The 18,942-nt window shown below is 35.8% G+C and overlaps 1 protein-coding gene across 1 annotated transcript in view; it reads left to right on the top strand.

The window, feature by feature from the left end:
• Positions 1-18,942, top strand: part of Ccdc141 (coiled-coil domain containing 141) — a 183,471-nt gene that overhangs the window by 150,150 nt on the left and 14,379 nt on the right. The window contains exons 16-21 of the mRNA XM_026392006.2: positions 26-205; positions 2,012-2,161; positions 11,995-12,135; positions 13,384-13,578; positions 14,975-15,158; positions 17,175-17,287. Of these exons, the coding sequence (XP_026247791.2) occupies positions 26-205; positions 2,012-2,161; positions 11,995-12,135; positions 13,384-13,578; positions 14,975-15,158; positions 17,175-17,287 (963 nt within the window). The remainder of the gene's footprint in view (positions 1-25; positions 206-2,011; positions 2,162-11,994; positions 12,136-13,383; positions 13,579-14,974; positions 15,159-17,174; positions 17,288-18,942) is intronic.

Below are 18,942 nucleotides of genomic sequence, written 5' to 3'. Positions count from 1 at the left end.
TAATTGTTAATGGCCTAAATTCCAGCTGGGACATCTCATCAAATCAAGAGAACTGGTGTTTCTGGAGCAGCTGGAGGAACTGGGTGATGCTCCTGAGGCCCAGATACACCTCAGTCACTCTCAGGATCAAAAGGCACATGTGGAGCAGCTCTATCAACTGGCCTTTTCCTTAGGAGTGGACATTATCTCATCAGCACAGCACCCTGTAAGCATCTTAGGACTCCATTCTACCTAATGAGAAGGAAGCCAGGCCGGCTGCTTAGCATATATTTCATTTGAAAATATATTCAACCATTGGGGTAGTTACTTGTGGTGAGTTTCTACCATCTATGTCAAAAGAAAAAAATTTTAAGGAGAATATTCAAATATAAAAATCTTATTGTGGGGCTAGGGTTGTAGCTCAGAGGTAGAGCGCTTGCCTAGTATGTGTGAAGCACTGGGTTCGATCCTCAGCACCATATAAAAATAAGTAAACAAAATAAACATATTGTGTCCATCTACAACTAAAAAATATAAAATAAAAATCTTATTGAGCACATCTATTCTCATGTTGATATCAAAGAGAGTATGTTAGAGCTGTGTGGTCCCACACAGCAGTTAGGTTTCACATTTGAAATGTGCCTAATGCAACTAAGAAGCAAAACTTTTAATTGTATTTAATCTGAATTAATTTAGTTATCAGGAAACTTTTAAGTATGTTTGGAAGAACTTGGTTTATGAATCTGCTTTTGAAATTAAATTTTATGAAATTTAAGTGTAGATCAAATATTTCTGATAGAAACTTAGCAATAATTGAAATATGCTTGAAGTAAGAAATTATACCAAATTTCAAAGACTTAATATGAAAATTGTTATTAATTTTTTCTATTGGTTACTTATTATAAAACAATGCTTGGAAATATTTATAAACTATTTATGAAAATTAATTTCACTTCTTTTTTACTTTTTATTTTGACTACTGAAACATTTTAAATTATTTTTATGGCTCCTATTATATTTGGACAGTGCTACCTTGGCATTGCAGATTTGGAAGATCGTAGATCCTAGTGTTTATTTAGAAGAGTATCCTAATTTTATAGAGGAAGAATTTAAAGTCCAGAAATGCTTATCCATATAAGTTCAAAATGGAAGAGCCCAAGCCCCATGTCTAGCCAGGGCTGTGGGCACTAGGTGTTGATCTATTTTTTTCCCACTGATCAGATTTCAACAGAGGAGCCTAAAAGAAAAGAAAGTATTTCCAAATCAAATTTTCATAAATAATACAGAAGGCTCTGATTTAAAAAAAAAATCCTTCTCCAAATTTTTAATTCAAAGGAAGAAAAGATAATGGTTATTCCACTAAAATGTATTGCATTAATAATGTCAGAATGGCCAATTTAATTTTAAAGTTCATTTAAAATAATCCACCAATGTATACATAACACGGGGGAACTATAGTATATCTTTCTAAGCTGACAGCCACCTACTTTTGTCAGGAAAGAGCTTTCTTTCTAAAAGAGTTTTATTAAGTAAATGAACTTTAAAAAGGAGAAAGTAAGAAGTCTCACTTGGCATAATGTAAATTGTTCTCCAGCCCTTTTCTGGCCCTCACCCCAGCGGCTCCTCTGTGCTAGGTAAAGATTGGAGCACTTGCATAATGAACCTGAGGTTAAACTCAAGTTGACGCGAAAATTATAGTGCAGGAGCGGAATGTTTCTAATGCATATTTTATGCCTTTTGAAGTAAAAATTATACCTTATAATGAATGGTGTCTCCCAGGAGTTGGGCATGATGAGCAAATCTTCCAAACTTGAGATTCAAGACTGGAAATGTCTTTCCTGGAGTGTTGAGTGTCTAGCTTCCTTCTGAACTAATAATATTCAGATGTATTTAAGGTAAAATAAATTAGGATCCTATATCTTATTTTTTGGGGAAGTGTTGCTTCTGGGTTTCATAATGCAGGTAAATTGCATATTTGTCTTGTGGCCATTTCACTGTTCATTTGTCACTTTCAAGTGCTTTTCATTTTTAGAATTGCTCTAATGTTTCTGCAAAGAATGTGCAGCAGCAGCTGGAGGTCCTCGAGGTGGACAGTATGAAGTGGCGTGCCAAATCTGAGGAGCACGACCGGGCCCTGTGTCGCAGTTTGGAGTACTGCACCACAAGAGATGAAATAAATGAGGTGGGGCAGTGGGAACTGACACAGACAAAAGCTGCTCCCGACATGAAGTGTTCATCTTGGTGAACACATGTGTGCATTCACACACACACACACCCCACAGTGATTCAGGACACTTCCTTCTCATCCATGTCCTTTAATTCTCAGAACAGTGCCTTCAGTGTTCTGAAAGTTTTAGTAAACTTCAAGTTCCCAGTTTTGTTGAAGTGAGTCAAAGCATTGAACAACCCAGAAGGCAGGATTACGGGTGTGTTTTGTGTATGTGAGTTTACTTGCTTTTGTTTGTTTTTTGCCTTTTCTCCTATTCAACCCTCACAGCAGTCCCTTGCTTGAGCTGGTTCAACTTTTTTAGGGCACAGAAGACAGGGTGACACTGTCTGATGGCAGCCAGCTCAGCCTGCTGAGAGTCTATTTAAGTATGGTTGACTCATGGTGAAGCAGGTGCTAAGGACAGGGGAACAGTCTTTATGTTTCAGAGGCTACTACAGGGTATTAGCACCAAAGTCAAGTGGTTGGTTTCATATTTACTCAAACTGAGTAGCTCTTCTGGCAAAAAAAAAAACTCTCTGTGAAAAAGAAAGATAAACATGGCCCTCCATCCATGTCCATGTGCTCCTACATGCATAATTCCACCTCTTCCCCATCAGCTGTGACCAACCTCCAGTCCCTAGACACTTGCTGAGTCACCATCACCCCTTTCCCAGCTAAAATTTCCATTCATGGATTTACTAATTTGGGGGGAAAGCACAAATTAAGATACCAAGGGTCCTAATTTGGAGAATTGATAGTAGAATGCAAGGGTACCCATAAATACCAAATTTATCTCCACTTAGAACAAGCTATTTCTGAGCTCCTAAAGACATGAGTCCACTAGGCAAGGAGAGGAGGGTGAAAAGGGGGTAGTTAACCTTCTTGAACTTCTGGATTATGCCTGAAGTTCTGCACAATCTGGGCACAGCAAGTATCAAATATTATTAAGCAACATTCAAGTTTGGACTAAATTTGAGAATTGAGCTCTAATAGTGGTCTAGCTCCAACATACAACCCCTGCAGGCTATACTTTTTCAGAGCACAGGCAGGTGCAAGAAGGAGCGTGGCTGGAAGGAAAGCAAGAAGGCAGGACAGTAGTAGCCACTTGGACCCCATCCAACAGAAGGGAAGCCAAAAATGACATCTACAAACATTTTTTTTTTTCATTTAAGCAATATGCCACAAAGCTGTAGAGTCTCTGCTTAGAGTCTTTGTTCTAGGGAGTCACTTTCGACTAAAGTCTTGTTAACTTATTCTGAGTGGAGCCCAAAACGCAGTCTGCCCCCTCCACAGTAACATGGCCTCTTCTGGTTCCTGTACTACAGCTTACACTCCTATTAGGTCTTGTTAAAGGAGACAGTCAGAGCTTGTTTTTCTCCCTAAGTCTATAAAATTCAGATTTGTGGCCAGAGAAACAAGTTTGTAACAATCTCTCCCAAAGTTATCTACTTTCTTCCTCCTCCTGTCTTCTTCCACCCCTCACTTGTTCCTCCTCCTCCTTCTTTCTGTACACCATTGTCTTGTCCAAACATCCCTGTCCCTCTTGGCAGTGGGCAGTGATGGTCCAGCTTTGCATTTCAAGTGGAATAGAAGTTCCCAGCCCCCTCTGGCTGGGTTTCTATCTCCTGGAGGAGCCCTGGCATTTATAGACTGGGTCTCCCTGTTAGGCCCTTCCAGCAGGTTCTATTTATAGGGACTATCTTGTGATGAACTTGCACTTGGAACCAGCCAGCTGGGATGACAGATGACCCTTCCAGTCACAGTAGGGACACCCCAGGATTGTCTGTACTGTTTCAGGAATGAGCAACCAGACGCATGTGGGTTTGATTTGGGAATCAGATGTCATTTTAGCAGATGCCTGATATTAAGAGAGGTATCCTTCCCATTTGCTTCTACTTCCAATCCAACTAATCTTTGATGTAAGTTACAGTTTCACATTGAAAGGATCTTTGAAAACCTTGGGTCTTTTTCTTTTCTCCTCCTCCTCCTCCTCTTCTCCCTTCTCCTCTTCCCCCTCCTCCTTCTTCCTCTCCTCCTCCTCCTCCTCCTCCTCCTCCTCCTCCTCCTCCTCCTCCTCCTCCTCCTCCTCCTCCTCCTCCTCCTCCTCCTCCTTCTCCTCCTCCTCCTTCTCCTCCCCCTTTTTTTTTTTTTTTTTGGTAAAGACATACTAGACATATAAGAATGTAGCAACCACATCCTGAACTTTTCAACCACAAGCCTAGTGGAAAAATATCAGAAGAACATTTTCAATGCCTCTTAGTAAAATAAATATATATGTGTTCTAGTTTATATTGCAAATATCAGAGTACAAACAGATGGTCAATTTCCACAGTGGTAATAATATTTAGATATCAATAATGTTAAAAATTTAGACATTATTATCATTATTGCTCTTTAGATATAGACACTTAGACCATTATATAAAATGAAATGAAGTATGATACACAATTTTTTTTTCTTTTATTAAGAATAAAACCAGATACTTGGCTGGGAAACTAGAACATGCACAGTATTTGTTTGTTTGTTTTTTAAGTTAATCTTAGAACATTGTTTTGCCCCCAATGTGCTTAAAGTGCCTCCTGAAAGTTCAGACTCTGGGTTGCAGTAGATTTTGGAGAATGTCTAGTTTAATATCTTCATTTTTCAAATGAAAAAGAAAACTGAGGTATAGGTATATGATTTTCATCTTAATAATGCACGAGAGGACAAAGAGTTTCTGCTCATAGTATTCCAGGGGTTGACTCTGAATCAGAGGCTAATTTTTGAGCAAAAGTCAGTTGCTAAGTTCAGAATTTACCATTCACAAATGTTTCAGTCCCAACCACCCACTATATGATCTGATGTTAAAGGTATCTTTTTCTCTATGGTTTCCTCTTCTATTCCTATTTTCTATCTATTCTAAGATATTTGTATGATTGGATGTGACACCATAGTTCATTTAGTTATTTCAACAAATATTTCTTTCTTGACTGTGCTGTAATTAACTTGTGTGGTCTCATCTGCTCCAAAGGTGCTTTCAAAAGGATTTGGTACTTTAAGGCAAAATGTATAAGAACTCTAAATATCATTTATAAAAAATGTAATATAATATTCCTTAAAGACAAAAAACAATGATTTTTGTGCCTTATTAGCACAAAAATCATTGTTTTTTGTCTTTAAGGAATATTGCATTACATTTTTTTAAAAAATTGATATTTAGAAATTGTAAAACCTTATTTTCTTTATATTTACCTACTAGAAAACACAGCTGTCAAACTGCCAGTTTTTTAAAACTTTTTAAAAACTTATTCAAAAATTATCAAGGTACAAAATTATTCATTTTTGTCTTTAAGGAATATTGCATTACTTTTTTAAAAAAATGATATTTAGAAATTGTAAAACCTTATTTTCTTAGTATTTACCTACTAGAAAACACAGCTGTCAAACTGCCAGATTCTGCAGTATTTATTTTTACCCATTTCACACAAAGGTGTATTTAGATGCATAAATGTTAAATACCACTGTATATTTTCTTGCCTAGTTAAGTGAATAAGTGATTAATACACATAGACATATTCTCTGCTGTGTGACATGACAGAGGAACATCATTAGTTACTCATTCTTTGCCCATCTACATTTAGAAAAGTAATAAGTTAATATCGAGTATTTTTTTTGTAACTTGACCAAAAAATCCTTTATATGATATTAATGGAAATGTGTATCTAGAGCCTTATATTATGGGTTACAAGCAATTCCTCTGCTGAAAAGAACAGCAGTGACAGAATCAGGTTGGTATCCATTTTCTCAAAATAAGCTTTCTGCACATAAGCTTTCAGGTAATTATATTACTGTACCCTGAAGTGTTTCCACGTAGCAACATCTTGCCTATCAGGAAGAAAGCAGAAAAGGACTCAGCATATATAACCCATGTGTCAGGCATAGGTTCCAATGACACAAATTCTTCTGTCAGTTTGGATGAATCCATCATCTGAGTTCTAGAGACACAAGCTGGATTAGAAACAGTAAATTGGAATAGAGGAACAATGTCCCTAGGGACACATACACAATTAATAAAAATAAAACCACCTGATATCATGTGGCACTTAGCTACTGACAAAATGACCATGGACAACCACCCACTGACAGGAAAGGAAGTAGGAAAAGTTTATATTGAGAGCAAAACAGCCATTGGGGCAGCACCATGAAATAGTACAGACAGTAATTATTTTCCAGATTTATAACCTGAATTTATTATTTAAAAATTTAAAAAAAGACTTCATTCAACAAATATCTTTAATGTGTGGCTACTGTGTGCCAGACCATAGGAATACAAACGACCACAGGAAACTTAGTGTAGGGAAAATTAAAACCTAGGAGGCTTACTTCATGGCCATTTGTTAATCGGGCCCCACTCTATGTCTATTTGGAAGGTATGTGTAAGTAAATAGGAAAGTTTCCAATTGCTCAGGAAACAGCCATCCTGTGGGGTTAAACTAAAAATTTCTGTGTTTAACTTGTGTAAACAGTTGTAGGAAAGTTCCAGAAGAATATAGAGAACTGAAGATTAAAACTCTAATAGTTTTCATATCCAGAAAATAAAACTTAATATATTATGAAGATAGGAAACATGCAGAGTGGGTAAAATATTTATTATTGAGACCTACTGCCACCTACAATTTGAGATGGTGCAATCATCTTCTCTTTCCCAGTTGCTCCATTTTCTCTTGCTACAAGATGGGTCTTAAGCTCAGGTCAATGTGGTATGGTTGCTGAAGGGAATGAGAACAAGAAATTCTTGTCCAGGAACATCTCTAGCACTGAGGCTGAATATGCTGCCATTTATATTTGGCAAACCATTTTGGTTAACTTTTAAGTCTTTGGGTGTCTTCCTTTCAAATGCAAGCATTCCTGGAGGGTGACATTACAGACTATTGTTACTGAAATTGAGCATCAAAAAGTTTTATTTATTTATTCATTTTTCTTTTTTCTGGAATGGGCAAAATGGTGGGTAAGAAATGAAGCTTCTCCAGTGGACATTAAGAGAAATGAAAATTGACTACCATTTTTTTTTTATTTTTACTTCTGACCAAGAATGTCATAATCCTAATGGAATTTTTTTCTTGTTTAGTTTGGTTTTTAAACACATTTCCTTGGTTGTAAAATATCCCCTGTCTCTCATATCAATTGGTCTTGCCAGCAACAGACTTACAGATAATACATTCTTGTGCCAAAGCTGCCTCAACCAGCTTAGTCAAGACTAAGAATAGCAAGTCAGATTTCAGGTCAGAAGTCTCTTCTGCTTCTTCCCAACAACACTTTCATCCTAATCCTGAAAGGGAGTTTACAGCTTGCCAGAAAATTTGGTGAACATGCTCATTCTTCTAGTTTCAAAATGACCTTGGTTTTAAAATCTTAATAATTTTTGATCTAATTATAGCTGTTAACTTAGTCTACTTATTCCATGGCAAATACAGAGGAGTTGAGAGAGTGCAAAAATAGGAACATCAAATTATTCACTGAAATTTTTTTTTCCTAATTTTTAAAAGATGTTCAGAAATTGTATTAATATGAATTGTAACAACAGTTAAAGATTTCCAGTTGGGTAATTTTTTTCTTGCTCTATAATTTGGGTGTTTTGTATTTCTGCATATGTGCTCAAGTCGAACAGTTGTCTTAACCATCTCCACCATTCCCCATTGTTGACAAGCAAACTAAAGTTAGAAACAGCTGCATGAACAATGATACCACACTAAGCAACCATGGCACTCAGTTCCTTTAAAAATATGACCCCAAGTTATGTGGGGATTAGATGGGAAGTTAAGTTTTCATATTGGAATGTGCAGGTAAGAAAAATTAGATACTGCTAATTTTTTTAGTTGCTGGAGGTAGCTCTCCATGCTGTTTGCCACATGTACCTCAAAAGTACTGAGTTTGAATTGGTTAAGGCAGAATGGTTTAGATTTTGAATGTATTTCCAGTGGTACCAAAAGAGAAAAGTGCCAGCACCTTTGGCAAGGGAGCTCGAGTGTCAGAAAGAGGCTGATCCCATTTCACATACCCATAGTGTCATGAACATTCTTCAGCCTTATGAATCATGTTCAGTGGAAGTGCATACATTCTGAAGCAAACAGAAATAAAGTCACACTTATCCATTATCAGTCTTAAATTTCTTTTCTTTTTCTTTTTTGTATTGAGGATTTAACCTAGTGGTGCTTTACCACTGAGCTACATTCCTAGTCCTTTTTATTTTTTTTATTTTGAAAGAGAGTCTTGTAAGTTGCTGAAGGTCCAATAATTTGCGGAGGCTGACCTCAAATTTGTAATCCCCCTACTTCAGTCTCCCGAGTCGCTGGAATTACAGATGCATGTCACCCCACTCAGCCAGTCTTAAATTTCTTAATATAAAGTTTATTTGAAATCTCATGGTTTAGGATTAGAGTGTTAAGGCTTAGTCTTTCTCCATTCCTCATATAATTTTCTATTAGCTGTTAAACCTTCTCATTTAAACAAGCATCTCTGTTCAGGTGCCAACTGCCATGACCATCACAGCTGTTAATTCAGGATCCAGAGAGGGGTGATGGGGGATGAAGAAAAGACAAATAGACACACATAGAGAAAAAGCTGGGGCCAGGTGGGCAGCCAAACCCTGTTGGAGTTTGACTGACCCAGAGCTAGCTCAGCATGTTTATTATGTAAGTTTCATCAAAAGGTTATTTTTGGAAAAGTTTTAGCAAAGCAGGAAATCTAAAGGATGCAGGACTGGCAAGACATTAGGGTCATCTTATTATGTTCAAAATCCTCTATCTCCAGGAGTTGATGTCTGAACTCAAGGCCTCAACTGATAACTGCCGCTGTGCCTTTGTACATAGCTTCCCTGGGCTGGTGTCAGCATAGCAACTGGGCCATCTTGACCTGCACCTCTACATAGGCATTTCCCAGTGCAACACTGCCATGGGGAAATCAGATCATGTTTCAAATCACCACTCTCCACATCTCCCTCCTTTTAATTTTTTAAATGTAACTAAGATATGACTATTTTTAAGTGTTGGAATTTTTCCCTCTGGGTAAGGGAACCCTCAGTGCTGTAAGGAGAAATAAGTGATGACTGCTCTGGCTGCTTCAGGCTGAGAGGGGGCGACACAGGGCAAGCAGTTTGGGTTTCCCCCTCAGGAATGCTTTGGTCAGTCCAGAGCTCTGTGGCAAGAGTCTGATTTGGAAAAAACAGGTTGTAAAGTCATCTGGGAGGTGAGTGCTTCTATGAAAGAAACAAGAAGACATGTGAGTACTAGAATGAGATTAATGCAAAATCATGAATATGATGATGACAATAGAGATGAGCAATTTTTTATTTTTTATTCTACCAGGAGGTATGATCTTAACGGATAAGACCAGATTAATGTATTTAATAAATCCTTATTATTTTAACACATAGAAAATTAAACTTTGGTTTATATCAGTACATTAATTTTTTTTTTTTTTGGTAGGGGTGTTTACTAGGGATTGAACTCAAGGACGCTTGGCCACTGAGCCATACCCCCAGCCCTATTTTGTATTTTATTTAGAGACAGGGTCTCACTTAGTTGCTTAGTGCCTTGCCATTGTGAGGCTAGCTTTGAACTCTCCATCTTCCTGCCTCAGCCTACTGTGCCTCTGGGATTATAAGCATGTGCCACTGCATCTGGCATTACATTAATATTTGATCTTTAAAAAAAAACAACCCTTGAATAATTTTAACTAATTGTGCTAAAATTATATATAACTAAATTTAATTACACACAAACTTTTAAAAAGTGCTTAATGGTTTTCATGTTAATGACCCAGCCCCTCTTCCTTCCTCTAGACTGAAGTGTATAAAAATATGTCATGTTTCAGTAAAGAAAAATAAGATACAAAATTTTATTTTCCATGGATAAATGTTAGTGATATATTTTCCCCCTTATTCTACCTTTGATAAAATATGCATGAAAACAAAATTTATCATCTTAACCATTTAATGTGCATAGTTCAGTGCTATTTAGTACATTCACACCATTGTGAATCTATCAGCACTGTCTGCATGTCTGCAGAACTTTTTTTTTTTTTTTAACCATTTCAAACAGAAACTCTGGTCATGAAACAATAACTCACCACTGGGATATGTTTTTTAAAACAAGAATTCCTGGCTTGCTCAGAGGTGGTATTATTATACTTATAGTTGTAGATTATAGCCTTATGGGGAAAAAGTTCCTGCCTAAGGTTTATCTGAATATTAAAGATATAGCTCCTTTACATCTCAGACTCATAAAACTGACCTCATCCTTTCCTGCTAAAATCAAACATGTGTACATTGAAACATCAAATGTCACAGTATGTAAATATTTATTGGCACAAATATGCTAATTTATTATAATATTCTTGTAAATCATTTTCTGAGTTCTGATAAATTGTTTCCAATTTTTGAATTTATGGCTCTTTTTACTCCTTCTAAACATTACTGATTTATCAATTAAAATGCTCTATGTGGTCTCTGTTCTTGGTTTAGTAATAGTTTCAAGCTAATGCACAACAATTGCATTACCATATAAAATAAATAATACTGATTAAGCATAAGTATGACACATGCAAAATTACATGAATATAATAATTTCTGTGTACACAAGTCTGCTAAGGCTTTGCAGACAATTGTCTCCAAGAAGTGTTAAATATAAGGTCAAGGCTTTATTTTCAAATATGCAGAATTTGAAATAAGCATTTTGAGAAAGCATGCATTTTCTAGAGCAGATACATTTTTCTGCATTATGAATCTAAAATCTCACCTGGTGCACAGCTTTTATTCCCTCTCAAATAAATTATTTGCTGTCATTGCAAAGAATTTTAATGTTTTTCTGACTTTTCTCATCATAGCTCAAATTTATCAACCATGACATTGTTCACTCTTGCTGTTAAATGACTCCGTATAATCTTGAGGTTAATGTTTTCTCTGTATTTCTCTTTGCTGATAACACAAGGAGAGAGTTGCCTGTCAATATCCTCATCCTTCTTGAATATAGAGAAGGGACAGAAAGTGATGTGTCTAATAGAACTGAACTGCTTAGAATTCTGGTGCAATGGTAAAGTCAAGCTATCATCATCTGTACCCTGTTCTCTGAGCAGAGACATGTCCTCAGGTTAGCATTGCCACCATTGGCAATGACTCTCATTTTATTTATTTATTTTATTTATTGTTTTTGAAGCACATCTGAAGTTAACGACCTATGTCTAAGAAGTGAACTCCTTTGAAAATGACTCAGGAAAAATATTTTTTAACTGGGCAAATAAAACTGTCCTATCAGATCTTCTTTTTCACTCCAAGGTGGTCTCAATGTCACCACTTCATGGTCCTCTTCAACCTGAATAGCTCCTTGGAGCTTAGTACATTTAAATGTGATGGCTGCAAGAGAACATTGGGAGGTGGAAGAATCGGGAACAAATATTAGCACAGAGAACAGAATGAATAGGATAAATGATACCAAATAAATAAAAATAAGAAAATCAAAGTTGGTGAAAGCCTTTGCACAATATGTTAGAAACTGTCTTGCTTGGGGACCAATGGGATATTCTATAATTTTAAATCCTAATAATTACAAATCAAAATGTATTAAGAACAACTGATGACTACTCATATTGGGGGATATATTTAAATTCACACTATATATCCACCTACCTGATTTGTTAGATTTCTATTGAAAATTAACTGAATACATTTTGAAGGTTATACATATTTTGAAGTGTTTAGATATCTTGACTTATCATAAATGAATATAAGTTTTCTTATTTTAAGAATTCTGTTTCTTTTTATTGAACTGTAGCTCAAAGAGTCTTTCAAAGATATCAAAAAGAAATTCAACAATTTGAAGTTTAACTACACTAAGAAAAATGAAAAAGCTCGAAATCTGAAGGCTCTTAAATATCAAATACAACAAGTTGATATGTATGTTGAAAAAATGCAGGTAACGAAAAAGTGTTTGTGTGTTTGTGTGTGTTTATGTGTGAGTGTACTACAATGATTGCAAAATCATTTAGTACTTTATATCAAGATGCCTCTTGGGGTTTTTTGGATCAAAAAGATCATTTTCCATTTTTATAACATTTGGGTTTCTTGTGTAAAATAAGTAATAAATTAATTTATTTCTCCTTTTCTTTTCAAAAATAGTAATTTTATCTCTATAGTCCAGAGTCTGCCTTCCTGAATTTTTTTTTTGGTTGGTTTTGGTGTTCAGCAAAATGGTGCCAATTTTAAGTGGACTCACCTGCAGTCACAGTATCATCCTGTCCTTGGTAACAGCATGCCACCCTTAGTGGGAGTTCTATCATCTAAAGTCAAGTGTTGCTTTTACTACTTTTTAAAATATTGCTTATGAGAGCCAGATTTTAAATTTTTTATTAGTTTTTTTTAATTTAAAGTTTTTAAAACTGATCCATAAAACATAAAAATTATACATACTTATATATATTTATGTGGGGATAGGTGCTGTTTTAATACATGTGCACATTGTGTAATGTTTAAATCAGGTAAAATGTATCTGTCTCCTCAAACACTTATCATTTTATATTTATGATGAAAACTTTCAAAATTTCTTCTTCTAGCTTTCTGGAATATGCAATTCATGATTGTTCTCTGTAGTCATCCAACTCTGCACCAAAACACCAGCGCTTCCTTTCCTGTCTGACTGTAACTTAGTACCCATTGATGGACATTGAGATTTATCTTTTGAGGCAGCTTCAGAATGATTTCTACCAAACCTACCCTCATGTCAACCTCTGTTCTTTTCCCCAAGACATATGTACCCTGTAAGCCTCCACTTACTTTCCTTGCACCATTCTGTATCAGCAGCTTCCTTTAAGGCTCTCCTAGTCCCTTGATGACCACATGAATGGTGAATGCTCTTTTCAGGAGACAGTGAGCTTATTAAGAACAAGTATTTGATTTTCATTTTATGATCACTCTCTTTTTCTAAAATTCCTACTAATATTTTCAAAATCTATAATCAACCCTTCTAAATTTTTTATATATTTGCTGAATACTGGATCAATAAAATATTTGGAATAAAACCTATTATTTCCAAAATACATTTGTAATAACTGTGATTTTAACATATCAGAATTGTGGAAGTTACAAAAATTTGTCCTAATTGTCTTGGTATTTTATTGCTACCCTTCATAAATCATATCTGATTTTTTAAATGTTTTTTGCACAGGTTTTGAGAAAGAAAATGGAAAAAGTTAATAATAAAACTTGTGATTCTTTCTTAAATTATCCAAGTAATAAAGTTAATGTCCTTTTGGAAGCCATGAAGGATTTGCAGAAACATGTGGAGGACTTTGAGAAAGTTGTCACAGATTACAAAGTAAATCTGGACCTGACTGAGCATCTCCAAGAAGTAATAGAAGAGGTATCATCTTAGTGTTGTGATGGTATCCTTGTTTTAATGTTTAAAGAAATTATTTTGCTACTTTAAAACAATGCTACATTAGATATTATTGTCATTACATCCCTGAATCATACTTCTTTTCATGATAGTGTCGTTGGGATAATTTCTTGAAGTAGAATCACTAGATCAAAGGGGATGGCTGTTGTAAGGCTTTTGATTGTATTATCCAATTGCTCTTCAGAAAGCTTTTACTAATTTACCCTTGCCAGAAACACAAGAGTACACATTTCTCTATAACCTCATCGACCCAGGATGTTTAACCATTGTGGAATTATGTTCACTGCTGGATAGCAGTTTAAAATACTTATAATGGCTTATTTGTCTCACAGATTTTGAAAATATTTAGAAAAAAAGTGATACTGACATTTTTCAGGTGCAAAATTTTGTTATTCATGTAATTTTTATTATTGTCAAGAGAATTAATGGTGGTCTACACAAAAGGCATGAAGTTTGACAAGTTATTATTTCACACTTCATACTGAAGAAACTACACTTGAAGCTCTTGAGTATTCTTTGTTGCCTATTATTCTGAGATAAAGAATATCTTTCTTTACCACTAATACAGTTGAGTTTTTAGATTTAACACTACATTAAGGAGGATTAAGATGATTATTCTTCTATATCTGATGTATGGGTTTGCTGCAGCTCCATGGCACTTATTTAAAACCAGCTTATAAGAGAGTTGTGTGTTGCTATTTCTCTCCCAGCCTAAGTGCCTCTGGCCTGGGTCAAATGTTCCTCCCGTCACTATTATTCATTTTTAGTGAAAAACTGTTTCAATTCTCCACTGTGCTTTGAAAATATGACTATCTTCTATTTTTAAAAGGTAAAATGCTATCCTTTGGATGGCATTTCCTCCATCCATAATCTAAATACCATTCTTAAAAGATAATATATTTATTGCAATATTAAACAGGCAATATTTTACCTGTGGATTGCTAATGATATTACTTTATTATGCTGGATTTTGAATGTTTGGGCTATTTCCTTTCCTCATAGCTGATGTTTGGATTCTTTTTAGTGCCAAATGTTTTTCATGACTCTTGTTCTTGAGTCTGCAACATTCCTCTTAGGAATTATTTTTTTAGACAAACCTAAGAAGGCAGGAGAATCAAAGGTGTTTCTATTTTTTCGGTTTTTAATTTTATTTTCATAGTATGCTTTCTTTATTTCTGCCTTTAGTATCTAAGTGAAAAATTATAGTGTTTTGGTATTTTCTTTAATATGACTTAAAAAGTCCAAACCCATGTGACCACAAAGTTTGAGGAAATTCAAATATTATGCTTCACTGGTGAATATTAAGAACTTTTGAAGGATGACATCTCTTTAATCTGTGCTTTAACCCATTTTAATTTAGTGTCACTTTTGGTATGAAGATGCAAGTGCCACCGTTGTAAGAGTTGGGAAATATTCCATGGAGTGCAAGACAAAGGAAGCCGTGGAAATTCTCCACCAGCAGTTCAACAAGTTCATTGCACCCTCAGTGCCTCAGCAAGAGGAAAGGATTCAGGAAGTCACAAACCTTGCTCAGCGCTTATATGGTAAGTTCTCTCTTAAGCAATGCAGTGATTTGCCAACAAACCAATCTGTACTGAACCTTATCTAGCACGAAGGAGGGAAGGCAAGCCTTCAGGGTCCTCCGGTTCAAAATTATTCAGAGGAAAGACTCATGATTAGAGCCCATATCCAGCAAAACAAACAGCAGGGAATGGAGGGAGGGATTCCTGACAGCAAGAGATGGAGCCTCCTGATTTTTAGCTACCAGAAAGAGATATAAACTCTCCTTCTCTATTGGCTGTTCTCCTCTATTCCTCTTATTCATCTCCAGGGAAATAAAACCAGAACAACTCAACTTATACACACATACAAGTGCGTACACACACACACAGCAACAACAACAAATCTAATTTCTACTAGAGTAATTCCTTGAACAACATACAAAATACTTATGAATAATAAGTATGAATAATACTCATTCATAAAGCTAAGACTGAGGTCTATAACCCTCTGGTTTCTATGAAGGTTTTGGTTCACAGATTTGAGAAATAGCTGGAAAATCCTCCCTTATCTACCTCTCACTTGTGCAATAAATGCAAGAACTCTGATTTTTATCTTAAAATTTCTGCTTTTGTCTACCTCCATCGTTAGGAAAGGTAATATTGTTGCCAGCCTGAAAAGTCCTTCTTCCTAAAAGCCGTCTCCAATAAAGAAGTCCCTAGGTGGTGACAATGTTCCAGGACTTTTCCATGCATTTTCTGATGTTCTTGTGAGATCAAAAGTTATTCCCAGAGACCAGACAAATGCAGCCTAGAAGAGAGACAGCAATAGGTGGTATAAAATACTTCTTCTGGCTTCCCACATCTGCCACCAGATAGATAGTCTTATAACATGAAGCACTACCCATGCATAGCCACATCTCCATCCCTATTTTGTAATTTATTTAGAGACAGAGTCTCACTGAGTTGCTAAGCGCCTCACTTTTGCTGAGATATCTACTATGTAAAAGGGGATGTGGTTGATAAAAAGATAACTTAGACATAGTTGAACTCAAAATCCTTTTGCCTCAGCTTCCTGAGTTGCTGGGATTACAGGTGTGCACCACCATGCCCAGCTTTGGTTGTGGGATTTTTGAGGGAAGAATTGCTGGCTCATTTTGGCCAGAGATGAAATATGTCAGAAATTGCGGTAACATTCGGGAGAGGCAGGTTGAAACCAGATTGTGAAAGGCCTTGAGCATCATCCTCAGGGATTTGTACTAGGCAGTGGAGAATCACTGAATGTTCTAAATAGGAGAAACTAATTAGAACTGAGTTTTAAGAATATAGCAACATGATTTAGGTTAAGTTGTATAAGAGTAACATCGTATAGCAAATGTTATCATTTTCCTGGAATGCTTGATTTTTTTAAAAAAAATGCCTTCATTCATTTGTTTATTTGTTGAGCAAGTATCAACTTTTTATTGGTATTTGTTCTTTTTAGTTACATATGACAGTAGAATCCATTTTAACATATTTATATTTATACATGCATGGAATATATATAATTCTAATTAGGATCCCAATCTTGTGGATGTAGGTGATGTTGAGATTTACTGTGGTAAATGCACATATGTTCACAGGAAAGTTATATCAGATTCATTCCACTGTCTTTCCTATTCCCATCCCCCTGGCAAGTATCCTATTAAAAACTTACTATTACTGTGTGCAGTGGGCACACATCTAATACCACCAGCTCAGGAGACTGAGGTGGAAGGATCACAAGTTCAAAGCCAGCCTCAGCAATTTATTAAGACCCCATCTCAAAATAAACAATAAAAAGGGCTGAGGATGTGGCTCAGTGTTTAAGTACTCCTGGCTTCAAACCCTGGTACAAAAAAGAAAAGAAAACACCGCTACCACTACCCACCACCATCACCACCACCACCAACAAAAAACCCTTACTGTCTACCAATACTTAGCAATAGACACTTAGGAGATGAATGAATGTCTGGGCTTTTAAAAAATGTTCCTGCTAAGGATTTGACCTTTAAAAATAGTTTTATCCTTTCTCCTTCTCAGGTTTGGAAGAAGGACAAAAATATGCTGAGAAAGTTGTGGCAAAACACAAAGAGGTTCTTGAATCTATCACTGAATTATGTGGGTCTCTCATGGAGCTCAAAGAAAAGCTGAAGGTAATCTCTTCTTCCCAGAATATGTACTTTCAAGTGATATAAATAAAAACGTGTTGATCAAGTGTCTTCTGGTGTGAAGATGTTCTAATAGAAATTCTCAAGAGACATAGCATACACATTTGTTTCACAGCATTCTAACATAATTATTGAGGTGTTGCTGATAATTAATTCTGTTTCTTTCCCATCACTGCAGAGTAAAGTATTGCTGGGAATGAAGGCTAATTACAATTAAGATGTCTCGTTTACATTTTCATGGATCATATCCTAAAGGATAAATGTGTACCACTAAAGCCACAGTAAAGACTGTATTAAGTGGCCTTCTGTTTGTGTTCATAAATAATAGACATTAGGCTTTTTTCCCCTTTCAAATTGTGGCACCAGAGAAAATAAAGCCAATATCCTGGTATTATGTTCATTGAACGTTTAGCTTCATGGAAATATTAATCTTTTCACCTTACATGAAATAAAAACCTTTATAGTAAAAAAAAACAGAGTAAATGCTTATGTACTATATATAGGCAGAAAACCATTTAAAAGAAAAATACATGCGTTACTTTACCTATGTTACATCAAAAACTGGTTTAACACTGTTTTTACAATTGACTGAAAGAATTGGCTATATAGAATATGAAGAATAGCAAGGTAATTAAGAGTATAGAGTAAAAAAAGCTGCCTTGGAATAACAACCCCTCAAATTACTTCATTTGCAAACTTGGGTCATGAATTAGGTAAATTCTTTAATCTCCACCAGTGTCAGTTTCCTGGTCTACTACGTGGCTTACAGGATTGAATGTGAAAATACTCAATATTATTGTTGTACTTAGAATTATTACTGAGGTTTTTTAGTTCAGCATAGAATTTTGTTTTTCTGCATGAATTTCTTTGTCATAAATTTGAGTGCCTTATTCATTCAAAGAATTCGTGAGACTAATTCAGTGTGTACCCAGCCAAATTATCTTTTTCTAGATTTTTCATCATTTTAACTAACACTACAATGAACATCTTTGTGCACACTGTTCTCCAAAGCAGATTTGGGATAATGAGTCTGAAATTGTTAATGTTCCTAATATGTATGCCAAATTGCTTTTCATAGATGTTTTATGATTATAACACCACCAGCAGTGAGTGAAAGAACCATGTGCCTTAGTTATCCTTTTCAACATTTATCATTTCTTCCTCATCTCCACCTGCCCCTTGAGGATCTCCTGCTCCTATCTTTCCTTACACAGGCTGAAAATCCCTGCTTCCTCTGTCTCTTCGCTTCCATTATTTACAATATCCTTCACAATTATGTGTACTTCTTCAACTTAATGGTATTTACTCTCTCCAAGTGGTCTTCCTTTACAGCTTCTGGCCTTCCTGACTGTTCTTCCTGAAGGACCACAGCCTGGCCCCCTTCCTCATTCCTGTTCCTTTGATACTTCTTGTTGTCAGGAGTGTGTCCTCTTTCTCATTTTAAGCTCATCACTTGTATTCTCTTTTTGGCCAGTCAGGAGTCCCCTAACTATATACTCACCGAGATTACCCTGCCTAAGTAGAGTTCCTCTCCGGTCATTGCTGCTTCAGAACCCTTTCCTACATTCTACCTTGCTTACCAAGAAAAGTTCAGTCTTAAGTCTTTCCAGTGTTCTGAGACTTTCCAAGATCTTGCTACG

Source organism: Urocitellus parryii, chromosome 1 (assembly GCF_045843805.1).
Source record: "Urocitellus parryii isolate mUroPar1 chromosome 1, mUroPar1.hap1, whole genome shotgun sequence".
Classification (NCBI taxonomy): domain Eukaryota; kingdom Metazoa; phylum Chordata; class Mammalia; order Rodentia; family Sciuridae; genus Urocitellus; species Urocitellus parryii.
Note: the sequence above shows the minus strand (reverse complement) of the source record. Positions and strands in the feature narration are given on the sequence as shown.